The sequence below is a fragment of the Antedon bifida genome, chromosome 4 (assembly GCF_963402885.1).
Source record: "Antedon bifida chromosome 4, ecAntBifi1.1, whole genome shotgun sequence".
Classification (NCBI taxonomy): Eukaryota; Metazoa; Echinodermata; class Crinoidea; order Comatulida; family Antedonidae; genus Antedon; species Antedon bifida.
Genome location: NC_136229.1, coordinates 8,709,199 through 8,730,441, shown reverse-complemented (window position 1 = coordinate 8,730,441; position 21,243 = coordinate 8,709,199). Strand labels below are relative to the sequence as shown.

Sequence of the window (21,243 nt, the reverse complement as noted above, 5' to 3'; positions counted from 1 at the left end):
TTTATATTACCGGCAATGTTGTTATTATTTCCAAAAACAACAAGGGATTTGTATTATAATAAGTTAAATATGTATTCCAAATATTATTTAGTTCATCTAAAATGTTCATACCGATAGATGGAAGTTTATGAAATCTGCCAATGGGCTAATCACAGAACCTATAAGTATAACATATGTTCTTTGGCCTAACTAATAGCAGAAGCGGATGTATTTTGGACACACTAAAAAAGCCCCTATTATGGACACTAAAACGCCCTACCCATTATGGATTAATGAAGCTCCTATTATGGACAGATTTCAGTACCGATAAGCAGGCTATACACCATATCATACACTATTACATTGTAAAGAATTCAACTCATCTGTAACGAGATGATTGTGGTAAAAAGGATCTGATCTACAATATACTCGGGCTATGGTACGTGGCAGCTATGTTCTACAGTATGAAAGTAAATGTACAATGTACCATCTGGTATTTTTATGTACAAATCAATTCCATAAGTCATACTGCCTTACTGTTTTTAATCATTTTTTTATATTTGACTTGATTATGATAATCATTCGATGTGTATTCATTCATTTTTACATATTCCATTTATTATATGAAGTAAATCCTGCACCATTATTGATTATTATTAATTGCAATTGTTTGGTGTCGTCACAATGTTACTGATCTGTCTTGCTTCTGTATATCTAAAAATGGCGAAAGCACTTACATTCGTTTATAAAACAAATTAAAACCATTATTGTAACCATTATATTTATTTGAATTTACATAATATTTTTAACAACAGACCATATATCTACAATTTAATACTAAATGTAATACTATTAAAATGCACTGTAAGTATTTTTGTATGTTTTCACATAATTACTAAAAGTGGACATAAGCCTTTTTGCATATCAGCTCTTCAAATATGGAATTATTAGTCCTGTATCACAAATATCTGAATTATTTTCAAGTCAGTTTAAATACTTGATACTACTATGATACAGGAGTATTAATGTTTGCCATTGCACGAAGTTTGTTTATGATGCAGGACAATACTTCCATTTGGTACAGTACCGAGAATCGGCAACGTGGTTCTTTGAAACGTTTTTGTTTTTTCTAATACGTTGAGTTTTTATAAGGATGTGACTTCTTCTTCTGCTACCAGATGTAATCGATACCAAGCTGTATGTCGATGCCATAAACAATGTAACATGAACAGTATTTTCTTTCTAAATCATCATCATCATTATTATCATCATCGTCATTTTTATTCACCTTTTTATCAACATCAAACTTTGTCTTAAATTGTCATAAATTGCTTTCTTAATTATATTATATTGTCATTTTTTAGCATCAACAAAACAATTTTGAATGATATAGTTTACTGTTCATTTCCATCAAATGTCAATTTTCTTTCTGTTCACAAGCTGCAGTTTTGTAATGTCATCGTTTGTCAAAGCACGGTGACAATCTAGGGAAATCAGACACTTTTTTGTCAAACTAGTTTGATAGTGTAGACAGAGCTTTAGGTCAAAGCATGCAGACTTCACACTTTTAGTCCGTATACGTCATAAGTCAAGAGTCAAATGGTTGCATTTGGGATTTAATTCTAAGTCTTACTGTGATTGTTTTTACATGATAACAGAAGAACAGTAGAACATTACTGGCTTGCGATATCAATATTTTATTCATACATTTGAAATAAATAAGTAGTGCATTCATAATGTGCCGTATTGTTTGTGACCAGTTTATTTTTAACATTCAATCAGAGAGCAGCCTATTTTAAGCTTAAATAGCTTTATAGATTGGAGAACATTTCTACAGTTGTCTTGTATAAATTTCGTTTCGGCCTATATTAATTATTTTGAAATAAACGTTTGATTTGATGTACTGTTTTATTTTATTCTGATTGCTGATTAAATGAACGAAATCTTTCTAGCAACATTGATATACTTCTGGAAATGTTGTGTTTGATCTTTAGACGAAATTGACAGGCAGCATCGTCTCTACGTATTCATCTGTTGCCTGCTTTATGATTTCCACTGATCTACGTCTTCGGGAAGAACATGCATCATCTAGTTGGCGACATGCTGAGTTTCCACTGTTTCTCTTGCAAGTCACTGCATTGCATTTTACAATAACCTGATTAATAGTAAAAATTAGAACAGTAATCGTTAACATCATAGGTTTCTAAATTTCACAGTATTCAATGGCAGGCGCAACATTGAAATTACTAGTTACATAATTTAAATTAGCTATAAATGTATCATATTAGTATTTGACACTTTAAACTAACGAGCATACAGTACATTGGCAAAGGTATTACACAAAGTGTTGATAGTAAATGTTTACTGTAAATATTGAATTTTAAGCGCGTAAAAATGTGTACGGTATGTATGTGTTTCAAGTAACGCAATGTTAAAGACCAAAGTACAAAATAGAAAGCGTCAATGTATAAGATATATAAGAAAGAAATGTTCTATTTTTTATAATAATAATAATAATAAATCTATCCGCATGTACATTATCAGTGAGATACGATTTTAATAAAGATATTTATTTTAGTATGGTACGTTAATTTGGAAAAAAACTTTCTTCTTACATGGTCATCGTATCCAAAGTTAAGGAAGGCGAAGGCAGAGATACTGAATCGTTCCTCGTCGGCGTCCGGGCTGTACTCCATATTGATCGTATCATCGACTGGGCATCTGAAAGAAAGAAATTGATGACTAGCGACTATCAGAATATTTTGTTCGTACTCTGGTTTAGTATGAAAAGCATAGAAAAAAGGTTAGGTTTGGAAGCCAAAAAAGTGTTACTGCGTAAGGAGAAACAATCATTTGGCCCTTAATGGTCTATTTAAACAAATGCATACAATTCCTTTTAAAAGATTTCTAAAAACATATAGATAATGTTAATAAATAAAACAACTTTGAATAGACACGATTCTTACATTATATATGTCTTCTATTTGGTTATCGAATTAGCAATATTGTATTATGTGATTGATTTATAATGTTATTATAATATTACTGTACTCATCATAATGACTTTGACAATATGTAATATTATGTATATAATAATATATTAATTTTTATTTTCATTTGTTTTTCATTTCATAATTTTTTGTAAATTTAGTTTATGTATTGTTTTTATGTAATTAATTGTAACTAAATTGATAACTTTGTTTAATATTGTTGTGTTAACATTGGAGAAAGGGCAGTTAATTATGTTCAGGCCAATGCCTATCGCTTGCTCCTGGCAAGATTATGCTTGACATAACATTATATGATATATATATAATTGCAACATACCCTTCTGTAATAAACTCATATTTGGCATCATATTTGCTGCAGGTTCTTTGCCTAGCAAATGCAAAACACTTCTGAATCCGAAGCTCCTTTGAACTATCGACGCTCTTGACAGAAAAGTAGAGAGATTCGTTAAGAGCGACCTGTGTATTGGCCCTTGCAGGATAAGCGGAGTTGTATTGCCGGTCTTTATAGAGTGTCAGTTTAGACTTCATTCGTCCAATACCCCTGTGCTTTGTTGGATTAATGACGGTGTCTGGATCGTAGAAGATGTCAGCAACACCAATTCCAGTAATAATGCATTTGATCTTCATCTCAAATCGTCGCTTCTTTCTTGAGATTGGTAAGTCTGGTTTGTATGGTTCTGGGTCGTCTCTGAGTGTGTTGTAGAATCTTGTTTGTTTTGTTCCTTTGTTCTATACAAAAATATAAATTCTTTTATTCATTACTTTAACACATAAGTTTTCCTGTATATATTAAATCATACAGCAGGCAACGTCAAAGACGAATATGCTAATACTGTGACTAGTATCTTCCCAAAAGTGATTGGAGTTAAATCGATCAAAAGTAGGTCTTCGGGTAATGAACGGAACGAAGTATACTTAGCGTATGCGCATGCGCAGTTTAACCTTTAGTAAAAAGTAAACGTCTCCTTTGTATACCGTCCCGATTCGAAAGCTTTCTAGTATTATTGCATGTACAGTAATGTTTGGATAGTCCAAATGAAATGTATTGAACATACCTTGATAAGAGTACCACATTCGTGATATCCGAAGTTGATTACCATGTATGTATCGTTAAGAGGTTTAGCCTTGCAACGTGGATCATGGAGGTGGAATTTGGATGCTGGCATGTCCTCAACCAAATGTGTTGGCATGTAAAAAGTGATCTCGTGGTCTCCACAATCAACATATGGCTCTGGTGCTTTAGCTGAAATTAAAACGAATTATAATATTAAACATTTGGTTATTTAATAATTTCCAAGTAGTGATACGTAACCGCATTGTCTCATTTAGTTACGCTTTAGTTATATAACAGCTAAACAGCTCTGACATTAACATTCTCTCGATAACCCTTTTTAAGTTTAGAAAAGAGAACTTACGGGTTGAAAAGAACAATGCCGCTTCATCACTATCTTTGATAGCACTCTTGAAGCAAGCGTCGTTCACACTAACTTCTCCGAAACCCCTCTCTACTTCCATGTAGTACATTTGTCCTGGCTTCAAGTTATGTGGTGCTTGGAAGTGTACAGTGTTTGTTTTTTTCTTCTCAAATCTAACTTGTTTTGCTTTAGAGGCATCGTATGAAGCGATATTTTTTCGAGTTAGCACGTCTATGACATTAATCCTCTTTGGCTTCTTTGGTCTAGAAACCTAAAAATAATTTGAAAAGATTATTTATTTTTTGGGGTTCAAAACAAGTTCAGCTAGAAAGCATCATAAAATAATCGTTGTCACTCGGTCATTTTTAGGAGGAGTAGTTACTCTAAAAAATGTACGGTAATTTAAATTGTGTCCTACCGGATGATCAAATGTTATTTGCCATTCTTCTCTTTCTTCATCGAATGGTTCCATTACATTGGGGTAAGACGACTCTGGCACTACTTTTGGTGTTTGGAGATCCTCTAGTGTTTTTTTCTCTTCCACAGTCACAACAATACGCCCAGTCTTTGGATCGTTCTGTACGCTGTAGAAACAGTTCTTTTATGTTAATACTTGTTATATGATTGCAATCGGAAAGAGCCAATGGATCAGTAGGTTTTGTCTATACTAAGCTGACTAAAAAGTAAGGAACAAAGTGAATAAACATAGGCGTGCGTGACTGAGTCAACCCATTGAGGAGTTAGTTTGCGGAAGTGACGCAGTGATTTATTCAAATTAGACTTACCCATTGTCATCCGTAGCTGTGAAACTGAAAGCGTATGTTCCTAATACAGATGCAGAGAATGTGACGATGGCTTCTACTCTGGTTGATGGTGGATATTTGATGTATTCGAACGTCATTTCATCGGGCCAGCTCCCTTGGATTTCAGTAATACTTAAAGATACAAAACATATCACATTTAATTCATTTTGTTTGGTTGATTTTGTATCACGCAGCATATTATTAATGTCTTTTTATTCAATGATAAAATAGTTTCCTTTCAGTGACCATGGCGTTATTTTTATGGTACATTGTAACTCATTAATGTATATACTACTATAGTAATGGAAATCAGGTAGAGTGTCATATATTGCCTGGTAATTTTCGTTATCGCCTAGTTTTTTATTTTTTCACATACTGTTTTTAAAGAATATGAATAATAATATGTTAACGTACATGTTTCCATCGCTTTCTGGTGGAATTGTGGCAATTACTTTTCCTCGGTATTTTTCACCTGGTGCAATGACGGTGCATTCGTCAACTTCAATAACAGGACCAACGCAAGATCCAGCTGTAAAAAATAACAATTAGATGTTAGTGTTATATTGAATGGATGAAGAAACACGACATTATATCAATGTAATTACTACTTTATTTGTTCTTTTTTGAAGCCCGTTTTCCACTTTCAACAGATTCGCCATTCCCTATTATTCTGATTGGTTGCGCATTTATCATTAAATAAGACGAACATTTAAATGCGCGGTACTTCAGAAGAACAGAAAAGGCAGATGTTCTACTAAAATTAAAATCTGAATTTTAGTTGAGAAATTCGAGTTCGTTAGAGTAATGGTATGGCAGTTAGCATTACTTACGTTGTGTAACGTCCAAAAGGAATTGGTATGGGACGGTACTCTTAGCAACTTTGCTCTTTGGTGTTGAGAAATCTTCAATCATGACGGAAGCACCGTACCAGCCTGGAAGGTCATCTTCACCAGTTTCAAATTGGATGGTACATTTTTCCTTTTATACAAAAAAAGTTGTCTCATAATACACGATTTTATAATAAAGAATTCTATATTTCATTTTATCCAATGTGCAATAATTTATTGACTTACCTCATCTAAAAATGTGATTTCTGTTGGCTGATCGCAGACTGGAGTGTTATCATTACCATCACGTGGAGATGGGCACTCATTCAGTCTAGTTGAAGCCCATCGACATCTGATTGTATCTGTGATGTCAGGATCAGTTGCTATGAAGAAGAAAGACACAACATGTATTTGTAATTCAACAATATACACAGATTACCAATTGTCATAATGGATGATCCACTCACGGTTACAAGGAAGTCTGGTCCACATGAAACGTTATCTAACTTTTGTTTGCAAACTGCGAGTTCGCCACTTTTATTTGGTACCTGTCTATAGTAGTTACTCGATGCTGTCATTTTGGCCATCTCCAGGATCACATGATTAAAAGACTGTTATTTGATTCGCTGAGTTTAAAAACCTCAGTAAACTAGTTTTTCAACTTCTGCAGTAATGTTTTGTTTAAGTTTGCCAACTGGCAGTTGTCTTTCTAAGCACTAGCGTTTATGTAGACTTGCTTATTAGTATACTTGTTATTCAATGCGTTTTCTGAGAGTTCACTGCATTTTGTTTTTTGTAGTCTTTAATAAAAAATATTTTTATATTAATACTTACGACTTAGATCAATGAGTCGCCTGCAACCTTGTCGAACTCTGTAGACTGGAAGACCAGCTGTTATTCTAGGTGAATTGTTTTCAATTGATGTATCAACATCTGTGAGGAGAGACCAACAGCGACCTGGCCCATAGTTTTCTAGTTTTACCCAACTACTGTCGGAGCAATGTGCTGTCGTGTGGTAGCTGTTGATTAAAGTGAAGTGCGTTTAATAAATACAAACGAGACAAAAGAAACATTTTCCAAATGTGTCAAAATGGTAAGTTCATAATATAAATACCTGTATTAATAATATAAAATCATATTTCAGAATTACAGTAAAGTTGACTATGGTCTAATCGAATTGTTGGATTTAAATTAAGATTCATTGTCAGATTCATTGGCGGAAATTATTGTGAATTTAACTTACATCATTTGAAAGATTGGGCTATCTGCTTCGTAGACAATGGAACCCTTTAGGATACTCCAATGCATCTCCTGACTGATGGAGGCGCACTCCATATCGAGCGGAGTCAGGATGGTGGTGTTTCGTTGACAGTCATTGCATTCGAGAGCCAATAGGGTCTCAGCAATCAAGTCTTGGCCAATTTGTGTACAGTAGTATTCTGGATAGTAACCGATCAATTGGAAGGCCATTCGCCAGTAAACCTTGATCTGTTGAAAAAAATGTTGTAATATTAAGTAAAATCTCAGTATGTCGTTGAGATCTTATGCCATATGCCGTGTAAGTTCTCATGAAATAGACTCTGTAATATCCCTACAGCGGACGTTAATGCCAGTTAGATGTACTGTAACATAAAGTTATACAATGTGTCCCTGAATAGGGATTGGTTGCAGTGTTAAATCATGTCTCCGGGTTCGTTTTAAAGTGTCTTTGAATGGGGTGCCCTAAAGGAAGGATTGTGTATTATACTGGATGCACACCTTGGCTGCAGTGCTAAATGCTGCCACGGACAATTGAATACGGTATAATGATACACGGTACGACCTGGTATTGAATCATAAATTTAATCATAGCAAAAGTGTAGCCCTACCCGAGTAATACTCAAATGTTACTGTAATCATACAAGCGTTTATACATACGATAATATTCATTTAGCATATTTGAGTAAAAATGTATTAAAATATCAACGAATTCTTACCTTTGATTCATCAATTTTCTCCCAGTAAAACGTTCCACCTCGGTAATGAGTAGCGGCTACCACCTGAAGCAACACCACCGCGCTTACTAAAGTTATCAACCTCATTTTGTTGATATTAAATCTCCTATCAAACAGAATGTTTAAATAGATAAGTATAATATAAATTGTTAAACAGTTTCGTACTGCTATTCACCCGTACTAAGATAACACTAAATAGTTTAGAAAGTATACAATCGCATCTTGTTTCTGTATGCGCTTAAAAAATACACGATTGACTTTTGCTGAGTTATGATCTAACAAGTAAACGAATTCATACTTTAGAAAGTCTGTGTATTTATTACTTATATATCAAAATGCGTTGGGGGCGTGGTAGTGCTGTGGAATTGATTCTTTCAAATTAAGCTGGCGAATGGGATTCCTTTAAGATTCGAGTAAGTGATCTTGTCGAGACTATCCGGGGAAACCTTGGCACACTACTCTACAATCCTTTTCATTAATATCGGAAGTTGTTAAAGCTTTATGAATTAGCAGACATTGGCGCTCGAATATAAACTAACGCGGTAAAATTAATTTAGAGAATTTAATATTAAATCACCGTGGTCAGCGCAATATCGCCTAATAAAATGAAGTTCGAGTTGGAATGAGCTATCTCTTAGCATGTCATGTTGTTAGTTGATAATTCGATCTCTGTTCTAATGAATTCGCTTGACATAGTATTAGTCGGTTTGATTTGCTTTTCTAATAGGCCTGATAAGATCTGATTAATTCGTGGTTCTTTGAAGGAGGCATAGATAGGTATTGTTTTTATACATGTACTAAAAAATATTTTGTTTTGTCTGTCAATGAACAATTGAAATGTTTCTAAATTATATTAAAGTAAGTGAAAGAATTAATAAGAGCACTTAATTTTTTTCGTTAATTACTAGTAATTAAATTAAACCGCAAATCAATACGATTAAAGTTTTTTTGTAATCGAATGAAATATTAGAATCATAAATGTAAACTTACCTCTAATTAGAATGATTTCCCCTCTCCAACGGTAAGGATGGAATGACATAAAAATCAGCCCTATCGCTTTTATATCAAGAGTTGTTAAATCTCTCCACCTGCGGTCGGTTTCAAGCCACGTCCATTAAACGTAACAAAATCAGAGGGATTTATTTAATGGATTTCCATTAAAAACAATCACACAGATTGCCTCTGAACCTCTGGGAATAAAGAGGATGCGATGTAGTACAAAACAGTCCCGTATTGTATAGTGTTTTTGCCAAATGTCTTTTTTGAAATGTCAATGGTGATTTTCCAAAAGTTTTTTTGCCAACTACAAAACACGATGATGAATGTAATGACATTTTAAATTTCCGGAAAGTTACACTAAACATTTGAAAAGTTTTGTAAGTAGTGACAACTACATGCAATCAAAGTTGATATCAAAAAGTAACATTTTCCCGATAGATTTGAGCCTGTCTATTTTCACTCAATTTACATTATTTTTAGACCTTTACTCTTTTAAATTATAATAAATAAACGAATGTGTCAGACATTTTAATCCTAGAACAAAATCAGTTATTCGAGATAAGATTTTGTAATAACCAACTTACTTTGTTTACTCGATACTCGTACTGGTTATCTCTACAAGACAGTGAAGAAATTCAACAAATCCCCAGCATTCAATAACAGCACGTCACTCCCCCTTTAAGGGCTATATGAAATGTATTCTCTTTCGTAACTTATAATTTTAATAATAATAGATTTTTTAAGTTAATGCTAACATAATAATGAGGTTAACCATATTTAATTTTATTCTAAGTTAAAAAAAAGAAAAACATTCTCAACCTGAAATTCCGGCAGTAGTGTCAGTATTACTGAAATATACGGATAAAATACAAACGAAAACGTGGCCTACATAATAATTAGACATCTGTACACTGCATTAACGCGTACTGATATGCAAATGATTTAGGCCTACACTTATTTGTTAAGTGTAAATCCTCCCTGCCATATTCACCATTTATAAAACGGTTAGAAACACAACATTTTTTTACAATACTATATGTTAGTATATCTTAATTTCTAAGTTCAGCAGTTGTCCTCTGCATGCATAATTTTTGGAACCACATTCAGGATTTTAATTACATGCAATTTTGTTTGTCTTTTTTATAAGAGAAATCATTAATGTTTCGGAAAAGTAAAAAGTGATTATATAATATGTTATTTGTGGTATTTCATACGACCATTAAGACTACTTTTATTTTGTTTAGTTTTGTTTTATATATAGGTTATTAATTAAAGATATTTTCCCCCAGAATTTCTTTTTATGTTTTTGTTGAATATGCCATTTTATTGTCACAATAAATAACTATGAATAATTATTCACCTTCACCAAAAATTGGATCACAAAAAAAAACATTTTGTCTAAAAAAACTGTAATTGAAAGCAAAAAAATAGTAAAAATTGACTGGAAGTTAAGAGGATTTGGTTGAATTTAACCGTTTATTTTGTAATTGTAATTTTGTATTATAATTTTTTTTTTCTATAGAAGTTTGTTAAACCTACAAAATGACCTATACAAAGTCTGATTTTATTAATCATTGTGGGATAATTATACATCTTCATACATGTTTGCCACGTACCTGGAACATTTTTTCCATTTGTTATATTTACCGTGTTGAGTTTATTGGATTTTTAATATTTTTCGTCAGCACCACAGTTCAATTTTTCAAAATGTTTAAAAAATCGAATTTTCAAACAAAATTGAAGTTTCAAAAGTAAAACACCCAAGTATAAAAAGTCAACTTATTTCCACTATGAAACACCTTTAATGATTAATAGAATAAAAATGATAATTTATGAAACGAATACCAATTACATTATCAATACTGTATACAAAAATAACATCACATTTAAATCTACTACATCATCTCTCCATTTTTTCAGATCATTTCTATCATTATTCTTTAAAACATGTTTCAAAAGTTTGTTTGTTTGAAAGTATAAACAAATGTAACATTATTATTCAAAAAAAAAAAACCGCGAAAATTATTCGTAAATTTGGAATTAGAAGCAAAATTAAGATTTCCTGTATTGTACTCATACAAAAGATAAGTTTGTTGTATTGTTAAGCAAATTATCTTTTTGACATGTTTTGTGATGTGAAATTAGCCTGTACTTCCTTTCATATTTCCTATCTACAACAACTCAATTAAATGTATTGGCAATAAAAACAGTTTTTAATAGGCCTATGGATGCTATGTATCAATATCAAGGTGTCACGCTTTCCCGGATTAATATGAATTAAATTTAATAGGGATATCTACAGTATAATAGTGTAGAGATTTTTTAGTTCTATATAGAAATTAGTTTAGTTTTAGATGCTGTTGCAGCTGGCGGTAGTTATGAAGAAAATGTTGATTTGATCTGCTGATATTACTACTGATGAAGATGTTACTTTACTATAATTACTGATGTTGATATTACTATTGCTGCTGATGACGTTGTTGATGTTACTATTGCAGCTGACGATGTTACTGTTACTATTGCTGATGACGATGTTGCTGTTACTATTGATGATGATGATGTTACTGTTACTATTGCTGATGACGATGTTGCTGTTACTATTGCTGATGATGATGTTACTGTTACTATTGCTGATGACGATGTTGCTGTTATTATTTCCTGATGACAATGTTGCTGTTACTATTGCTGATGACAATGTTACTGTTACTATTGCTGATGACGATGTTGCTGTTAATATTGCTGATGACGATGTTGCTGTTATTTGATGACGATGATGCTGTTACTATTGCTGATGACGATGATGCTGTTACTCTTTTTGATGGCGATTGCTCTGTTACTATTGCTGTTGACGATGCTGCTGTTATTGCTGATGACGATGTTGCTGTTATTGCTGCTGATGATGATGTTGCTGTCATTATTCATGACGATGATGTTACTGATGATGATGAGGATGATGTTGCTGCAATTATTCTCATTGCTGATGTTTATGATAATTAAGATGTTGCTTTTAAAGATGAAGAGCAAAGTTTGACAATTTCATGATAGCGCGGCTGATGATTTTGTTACAGGTGATGATAGAAATCATGTGATAACGATATTGTTGTTGCTAATGTGCTGTTGTTGATGTTGTTGCTGCTAAGAATCTTGCTGCATCGTATGAGCATGGTATTTACATGTAAGATGGAGAATTTAGCTTACATCTTGTGCAAGAGTCTAATTAAATAATATTTCTGATAAAAGTGATAGTTCAAGTCTGATTGTGGTTTTGTGTGAAAATGTACAGATCAGATTTTTGCTTATTCACTATAATCAAGTTCCATTAGCATGGCTCCGTACAACCTAGGCGATCATAACAATTTAACAAAAAATAAAACAAACATAATCTATTTATGTTTTTAAAAAATCCCACTCCAAGGTTGATATGGATTAAGCAATAAAGCTCATGTTAATTGTATATAAAAATAGGATCGCTTACAAAGAGGGAAACATAATAAACTAACCACCACGTGATTTTCTCCGCTTTTGAATAACTTAAATTCGAGACGTTCGTGCAATTTGTTACCTTTTACTATGGTTTTATTTTCTACATTTTAACTTGCCTTGCTATTAACTGTCAAAAACAATTGCCCTGTTTTGGACATAACGTACCACTTCGAGATAATCACTTGTTGTAGCAGAAAATAATAGATTAACAAATATTGATAGTTTGGGATGAGCGCAGCTTTTTAGTCGCGTGGACGCGACTCTATAGTTCACTATGTCGGTCGGTCGGTCGGTCGGTCTGGTATCACTATGCTTAGCACGCGACTTATGGCTGTTGGACTTGTTAATTCTGCGATTAAATACGATTCTTTAGTAAACTAGTAAAGGTGAATTCCATTTAATCTATTAGAATATTTTTAATAATATTGCCAAAACAAATTTTCAAGAATAAATCAAAAGGTTTAATGATAACCTCTTGTTTACATTTGCTATTGTTCATTGCACATTTTAGGAACTATAAAGAAAGTAACTTAAAAATCTGTGGAAATAATAAGCAAAAAATATGTATTTTATGGCGGCCATATTAAAAATAAAAAATGACGGCTTTACCTAGCTCAAATTTGTTTGAAGTTTTTTTGGGAACATCATTGGAACCCTAAGATTCAATCTCAATTTTTAGATTAATTTAATCTTCTGTATTGAAATTGAGATTTATGTGATTCTTAAAATATTAAGTGGTTTCTGTTTTTAGACCTGTCAAACAACGTCTTCCGTTCTTCCCTAAAGCTTTGTCTACACTACTGTATCACACTTTATGTGACAAAAAATGTGATGTGCCATTATATGGACATGATGATGTCATATTACTACCATATTTGGGTATATCACTACCATATTTGGGTACATCACACAATTTTGATAGTGTAGTCATATAGCTTAATAATTAATTCTTAAAACATCATACTTTTAGAAATAAATAATTATGTTATGTTTGAAACAAGTCGGGCAGGGTGGTAAAATATTTCGTTCCTTAATTTCGGCTTAAATTATTTTTTGAACTGTGTTAAACTTATGTATGTTTGAATGAAAAGGGGAATGAATGGCGTTTAAATGAATAATACAATACTAATTTGAATCATCATACTGTTAAAATCACCACTTTTCTCAAATATCTAACCAGAACCAAATTTACATAATATGCTAATTATTCAAAATAAGCAGTCAATCAAAATTAAAAGGTCAGCAAATATCTCGTTACCAAAGTGATACGCGAATGACGTTTGCTCCATACATACTATAAATCAAACATAGTATATCAAATAAACCTGTAACTTGTTTAACCATTAGGGACTATTTTTTTAATGGATGTATAAATCTAAAATACCTATACTATTCCCATATCATCGAATGTAATGGAAATTAAAACGCTAGTATTATAATGATAATTCCTGTTTTAATGCTAGGTTTATTTTAATCCTGTAAATAAGCAAGTTTTAGAGCAGGGAGTACTTCAGTGTACGATAGACGCCATTGTAACGCAAGGCTAAAAAGATCACAATTTCTAGAACACATAGATCAATTGCTTTTAACACTAATTGGATGAGCATTAGTTTATCGTCGTCACCCTTATCGTCACCGCCGTTTTCATCTCTAAAACCAATTATCTTCACCGTCATCAGTATTGCCACTATAACTTTTGTTTTAATTAAAACAATCATAGATAAACATGGAAACAATCATTATCATAATCGTCATCATTGTCATCATCACCACTGTTATCATTAGACAAACTATCACTGTCGTGATTTTGGGCATATTGTTTATTATTAATTATTATTTAAATGCCTTTACGCTAGCAATCTTCTGGGCCTGTAGCATACTAACTAATACCTTGAAACATTCTTAACAATACAGTATTCCTTTTTGGAATGCCTAGGCCTACATGGTGCACCTTAAACGTAACGTTAATAGTGATTATTCGCCATGCAAATCTTGATATAAAAGTATTTAAATGTGTATAGAGCCAATCGATGTCGGATTTTAGAGTTATTGGTAGGGTCGTATATGACCCTCCTCTGCTGGTACACCAGCCAAAGTCAGTTATCAGAGGAAGGTCATATACGACTCAGTAAAATAATAGCATGGCTTTTGCCAGAGTTGGCTTTATTGAGCTGGCAATCTATCTAGCTAGCTTCAATGATTGTTAAGGAAATCGGTCTTTCATTAACGTTTGCACAGATTTATATTTTCTGTGTCACGACCCGTCTCTTTACAGCAATTAGAATGTCAGGCAGCATTCTTACGACTACGACTACCATTTTAAAATTATAGGTTGATAATTTGTGTCTATATTCATAATAATAATATTTTATTCCATCCTTTAAAGTACTGTAGCTTCGACTGACATACAGAAAGGAAATAACCATTTCATCACTATCGAGTCGTCTTGTTTTGTCACCTGTGACACCACTTTAGGTATATATCCACAATGAGATTATTCCATCTCCTCAAGTAGCTTCGACTGACATACAGAAAAGGAAATAACCATTTCCAAATATTAAATGTTGTCACAATTCTTGACCACAATGTCGTCTTTTGTTGTCACCCGTGTCACCAACCATCGTCTTAATCCGAAATACTTAGAATAAATTATTCCATCCCGTCAAACAACTACGACTGACATGAAAAAGGAATTTCTAAATTAAAATAGTGTCAAAATTCTTGTCATCATCATTAAAAAATGTCACAAAAATTGCCATTCTATTATTGACAATTTATTAGTAAATCAGGAAAGTCATCCAGGTGAGAAAGATGACAAACGAGACACACATTATATTACCATATTTATTCGAATAAACGCCTCGGGACATTTATTGTGTTCTGGACGGTTTTAGGAGAGAGACATTTATTTGGGTAATATGGTATTGTATATGGTTATGTATAGTAAAAAAATCAAAATTAATATCGAGAATCGAGAAATGTGTTGTAGTACTATATTGTGTATAATGCATTTGGCGAGGTGCTTATTGTTCAGGAGGGTTTTAGGGTGGAGGCGTTTATTCATGGGAGGCGTTTTTTTGTTGGTGTTATGGTAACATGTAAATCAAATAAATACCCACTAGCTATGAACGAATACACAATTAATATCGATAAGTCATAAAATACAGAAAAAATGTATCAAAATGCTTGGTAAATTGTGGTTGTGGATCATGTCAATCAATGAATTCTACTACAAATAGAAATGTATATTGTGTAGGTCTATATAACATGTGGCCGGGCGTTTATTCGTAGAAAATTAAGACCCCGTGGCGTTTTTCTGAGAGAGGTGTTTATTCAAAAAATGATGTTCTATAGGTGAGAAGGGGCGTTTATTCGGGGGAGGCGTTTATTCAAAGCGGGGAGTTTATTCGAATAAATACTGTCTATACCCACTCACCCTCAATGGCCGATGACAAGGCTACAATGACTCGTCAGTTTAACGTTACGCCACTGGTGCCATTCTGTAATTTTATAATTATTACATATTTCTCATAATTAATTAAAACTTTTAGATAACAATATTGAAAGTGAAAGTTTTAAATTATTGCTACAAACAAATCCGGTTTTTGCTATTTTCTGTAACTTGTTGATGTTTTTTTTTCTTCTCGATTTTGGGGTCATTTCATTTTTATACATTTATGTTGTTTACATTGTTTTTATTTAAATTAATAACTACCGATAGTATTGATAGTATTAATAGTATTGATGTTATTATCGATAATATTGACAGTATTCACACTGTTGAAAGAATTATGTTATTGATACAGTATTGAGGGTACGGTATTATATATCGATAGGGATTGATAGTATTGCCAATATTGATTGTATTGATGTTATTGGTAGTATTTATTGAAATAAACTGAGTTGAACTCATGAAATGGTTGGGTTATGATTTGTACAGTCTGTTCAATTTTAAATCAGAGATCCAAAATGATATGATGATTGTAGTTAAAATCATTACGAATTCAGGTATGAATCTATATTTAGTTATAATCATAACATATCTAACCTTGGAATAATTGGGAATATTACTAGAAACTCTTTTAGAATCACATGTCTATAGTTACTGTCTGAGTGTCATTTCAAACGAAAATAGATTTCCGTCCCGTAAGAGAGTGAAACGTTTCTAAGAAACCGCAGACTTAGAAAGAAGGATTTAATTTTAATTAACACGGTCAGTATATCTTTAATCCAAATTCGGTTTTTTAATACGATAGTGAGAAATGCAATATAATAATAGGCTTTAATAAGGTCATGGTTCAGGATATGAATATATCCAATACCGATATATTACAAATGTGCTTTGTATCTGAGGCTAGTATAGTTTTGTCGAGGATTATGATGTTTTGTTATTTAAAATCATGCTTGCAAATGATCTATCCGTGCTTGCTTTGCATGTTGTATGATGCATATGTGTGTTTTTATTCTTTCTTATTTGTATTTATTCAAATTTCTATCTATAACAAAACTTTTTTAATCGGAAGAAAAGGCCAAAATGTTGTCCTAAAGACCTATATTAGTTGGTCAACTCTAAACAATAGTAGATAAATTACCAATAATACGTTATGGGTTTTTAAATATTGAAAAAAATATCATAATTACGACAACGTTTACAATTTCAAAAGTTGTTCCTATTTTGTTTTGTGAATAGCTATACCACACTAGGCTATACCTTTCATGACAATCGATGTATTGGTGTGACTTCTGTCGGTCCCTCACATTTTTCATTTCGCCGCTCAGTTTGTAAGTGCTTATTTATTTTTTTAATCGTAGTTATTAGCATGTGGGCGCTGTTGTACATTGAGTTTTAATCAAACAACATTACGTACAAAATTTAATCATTCTTTTCTCAACAAACTATTAGTAACTCCTGTATTTTTTTTTTGTTAATTCAATAAATACGGTATACAATAAAGTGAAAAGAAAACCGACTCAGAGGTGACATGAGAAAAAACAAAAAGAAAAAGCTCCTATATTTAATATACATATCTATTAATTTGTCAAAATAATAGCTAGCAAATTCCATAAATGGAAATCATTTTGATGTTTCGAGGAAGATAATAAAGGAACAGGCGTGGATTCAATAAATAAATAAATCATAGAAAGAAGAAAGTAACGTTGAACTAAAGTAAGTTCATGTCATTAGACAATAATAGAAGTATTGCGTAATATATAATTTTGCGAATGTTTATAAATTATGTTTTGATAACAAACAGTATCAAACGACACCTTGTTTCTAAAATAGAGAATAGGCCTACATTTTGTAAGGTTTAACACTGAGTTGATTACGCTAATATTTCTAATAATGAACACGAACCATACATTTTGTAACGCAGTATCCTGAACACATGTGTCTTCCGCAAAATAAACTTTATGTTATCGAATAGTCTAGCCTACCCTGTAGGCCTACTAGTACATGGAATCTATAAACGTTTTCTATCTTTTAATTGCCGATTTTCAAGATAAGATTCAATGAGTAACATTCTGACTAGGCCACTATCCATGCTTCGATCACCTCTTCAACTGATTATTATTAGATTATGTCACGGCAAATTTAATTTTACTTTGAAGAGACATTTTCCTTTCTGAAATCATGTATTTCTGTTTAGGTAGACTACCTTGGTTTGTCTGGGATATTTTGGGAGATAGTCTGCAACAAAAACCACTGAGTCATAAAAACCAGGATTGTAGAAACATACGGGATGTATGCAAACATTATCAAAGGTGTTCATTTTAAACAAGGCAATGACAATTCTGTATAATTTTATGAATACCAGTTCAAAACCTATTTTACCAATGTGTCAAACTTTTCTAGACAATAAGAAATGAGTAGGCACAAATAGAAACAATGGAATAATCTTTTGGGAACCAAGTCAAGAAGTCTGTCAGTCAAAACAACTTTTGAAAAAGGTGATTTCAACATGGAATTGAAAGAAAAAAGATAAAAGACAATATTGGATTATACCATTTGTTGCCAGTCAGACTAATTAATGTCCTCTTTTCAAGAGATAGTTTTGATGTTAAAGAGTCATATGCCTTCTCGGACCATAACTAAAATCAGATGTTTTCTATTTGGAGGGCGATAAACTTAAAACAGTTTTCTTTCAAGAATGTATTCGAACAACCAGTCTCAATGATTGTTTTATCGTTCTTATATTTATAAATGTTAATGTATATCGTCATTTATCTAATCTTTTTAGCATTGTTATAATTATTTCTGAGCACTCACTAGTCTATACTAAAATCATTTAAGTAACGATTAAATAAACAGTGCGTATTGTAAACTGTTGATAAATCATATGGCAGCTTTAAAGTTTACCGTCTCTATTAAATTACATCACGGCAAATTTGATTTAACTTTGAATCGAAACAAATATCAGCCAGGCTGTATATTGGTGGGTAGGCGGGTGTCGGTTTAAAACATGTGTAGACACGTGAATTCATTAGGGACCTGATTTCAAACAGGTTTGATTTGATTTACGGTTTTACTCTATTAATTCACCCATTATTTGTTCATAACCAGGACATCCATTTCGTGACTATCGGCCTATGACTATCGGCCTATAAATATGATTAAATGTTTCCCAATATCAAGAATAAAGAGTCCTCTCTCTTAAGACTTTTTATAATGTCATTTTAATGTTATTTTGTTTTCCGACTTACGAATATTTATGGTAGCCTAGTATATTAGATGGCCTAAACTGGTGTTTAATATTATTATAATTTAATATAGGTAATGACGTGGGCTACTACTATCCGAACAATCTCATACGAAATTCAACATATTATATTATATTTCTCTGACAAGAGAAAGCACATGAGCACGTGACGAAACTATAATTTCTAAACAATTGTCATTTGATATGTTTTGTCCTGTCTTATGGGATATCAACATACGATCATCTCAGATCAGACAGTATTACTACGCACTTCAGATAATCCGAGTTCTTGAAAATCATAATTCGATCATCAGACAATAAACAAAATAAGGCATTATCAGGATCATATTTTGATACGGGTAAGTGAGCTATGGGTGGTTTTAGCATAGATTAATTTTGAAGGTTTTATATTTTTCTATTTGTTACTATTCATACGAAATTTAAGGTTAAATAAGGTGAAGTACGTCTGGACACGCGTCTAATCGTGTTAGATAAATCCTGACGGATATGACAGGTGTCAGTAACATATCTGTCATCGGCCTAGATTGACGAACCATTTGCCAATATACTAGGCCTGTAAACTGTTTTATTTTGATCAATATTTTGTAATATCTACAGTTGATCTTATTCACCAGACGGCGAGGAATTTGTGGGTTTTGGCAGAGTTCAATTCCACCTTTATGACAAGGCTGGATTGTTTTGGGTTTCTAATTTATTGGAAATCTTGTTTAAAAAATGGTAACCATTTGGGGATTGGTGACTAAAATAAGTAAGATGGGTCTAGACCTGGAACCCACAACATATATTTTGATAATCACCACCGTTTTTATCTAATGACATTGTGAAACTGTTTCCAGGTAAGTTCTGTCCGCACGCAGCCACAAGAGAATGTTGCAGATAAAAAAAACTAACATTGCCTCGCATGTACGTAGGCCTAATCTTCGTGTAACACGCTGATCCGGGTGATCGGAAAAATTAGTGCTTACATTCATTCTCAAACTTTCTTTCGAAATTAATTGAATGTGAATTACCTTTATGATACAGTAGGCCTACTCCATTTTCAAAAAGAGAAACAAGTTTTAGAAATAATAATGGTGACATGCTCTAAAAAAACCTGTGTAAACAGTGTACTACTACTAAGATATTTTTATTCGATATGAAAACAGATAAATAAAAATGCCAGGTACTTCGTTTGGATTTAATTACTGTTAAGTTATATCATATTTTAAACATACGGGTGTATTTTATTGATTCCTTTCAATGATTAAAATATAAAACATGAAAGTGAAGCGTTGAGGAGAGAAAACAGAGAGTGGAGTTGTGCCTTGGTGGTTATGATGCTTGGCTACCACTCCAAGGGTCCTGGATTGAAGTCCCGTCACATGTCATTGTCAGGATTTTTTCTAAGGACCAAATTACTCCACTCCCAAAGACTTGTAATAAGACTTTGTTTATGTAGAGCATCTTGTGTATATGTTTGTCTTGTGAACCTCTGAGGGTCCCTAATGATCAGCAATAGATAGATGGATAGATCACCGTCATTAAATATGGTTAAAAAAACAACAACAACAACAACAAAAAATCGATTGGATTGAATAGTGTATTTTATCAATTTGGCATACTATATTTCCTTTTGTATTTTTAACGTTTGTGCAGCGCTCTTTATTTTATTGAGCTTTATTTACACAATGTCTGTGCTTAGTTGTTAGGCCTAAGTCTTTTTTAAATTGTGTTATGTTTTGCTTTCTTTATTTTCCTCATTTGTTTATTGTTTTCGTGTGTGTGCATCACTACGAACGACCGTGTGTGCAACTGATTGTATAGGCCTAGTTATCTAGCCATATTCACGTTATACTGTACTATTATTTTCAATCTAGGCCTTTATCCGTGAATAAAGCTAGCTAGTTTTTCCTGACGTGCCATACGGTTTACATTATTAAACAAAGGAGGAAGAGTTCGCTTATTGTGAAAAAAACGTTTTGTTCCAAGTTAAACATTAGTTACCTTTTGCAAGTCATATAAATTGCATCTCAT

General features: G+C 32.5%; 2 protein-coding genes across 2 annotated transcripts in view; one reads left to right on the top strand and one right to left on the bottom strand.

Moving 5' to 3' along the window:
• The window catches only part of LOC144839155 (uncharacterized), a 60,936-nt gene that overhangs the window by 24,417 nt on the left and 15,276 nt on the right, over positions 1–21,243 (top strand). The gene's annotated exons all lie outside the window — the stretch shown is intronic.
• On the bottom strand, positions 1,657–9,128 carry LOC144839123 (uncharacterized). Its single transcript, XM_078694433.1, has 14 exons — positions 9,020–9,128; positions 8,012–8,135; positions 7,279–7,523; positions 6,870–7,054; positions 6,282–6,418; positions 6,039–6,186; positions 5,623–5,737; positions 5,191–5,340; positions 4,824–4,989; positions 4,406–4,676; positions 4,046–4,233; positions 3,307–3,719; positions 2,595–2,700; positions 1,657–2,134 (listed from the first exon to the last, which is right to left on the bottom strand). Exons 2-14 carry the CDS (start codon positions 8,114–8,116, stop codon positions 1,970–1,972), a joined length of 2,394 nt encoding a protein of 797 aa, XP_078550559.1. The 5' UTR covers positions 8,117–8,135; positions 9,020–9,128; the 3' UTR covers positions 1,657–1,969.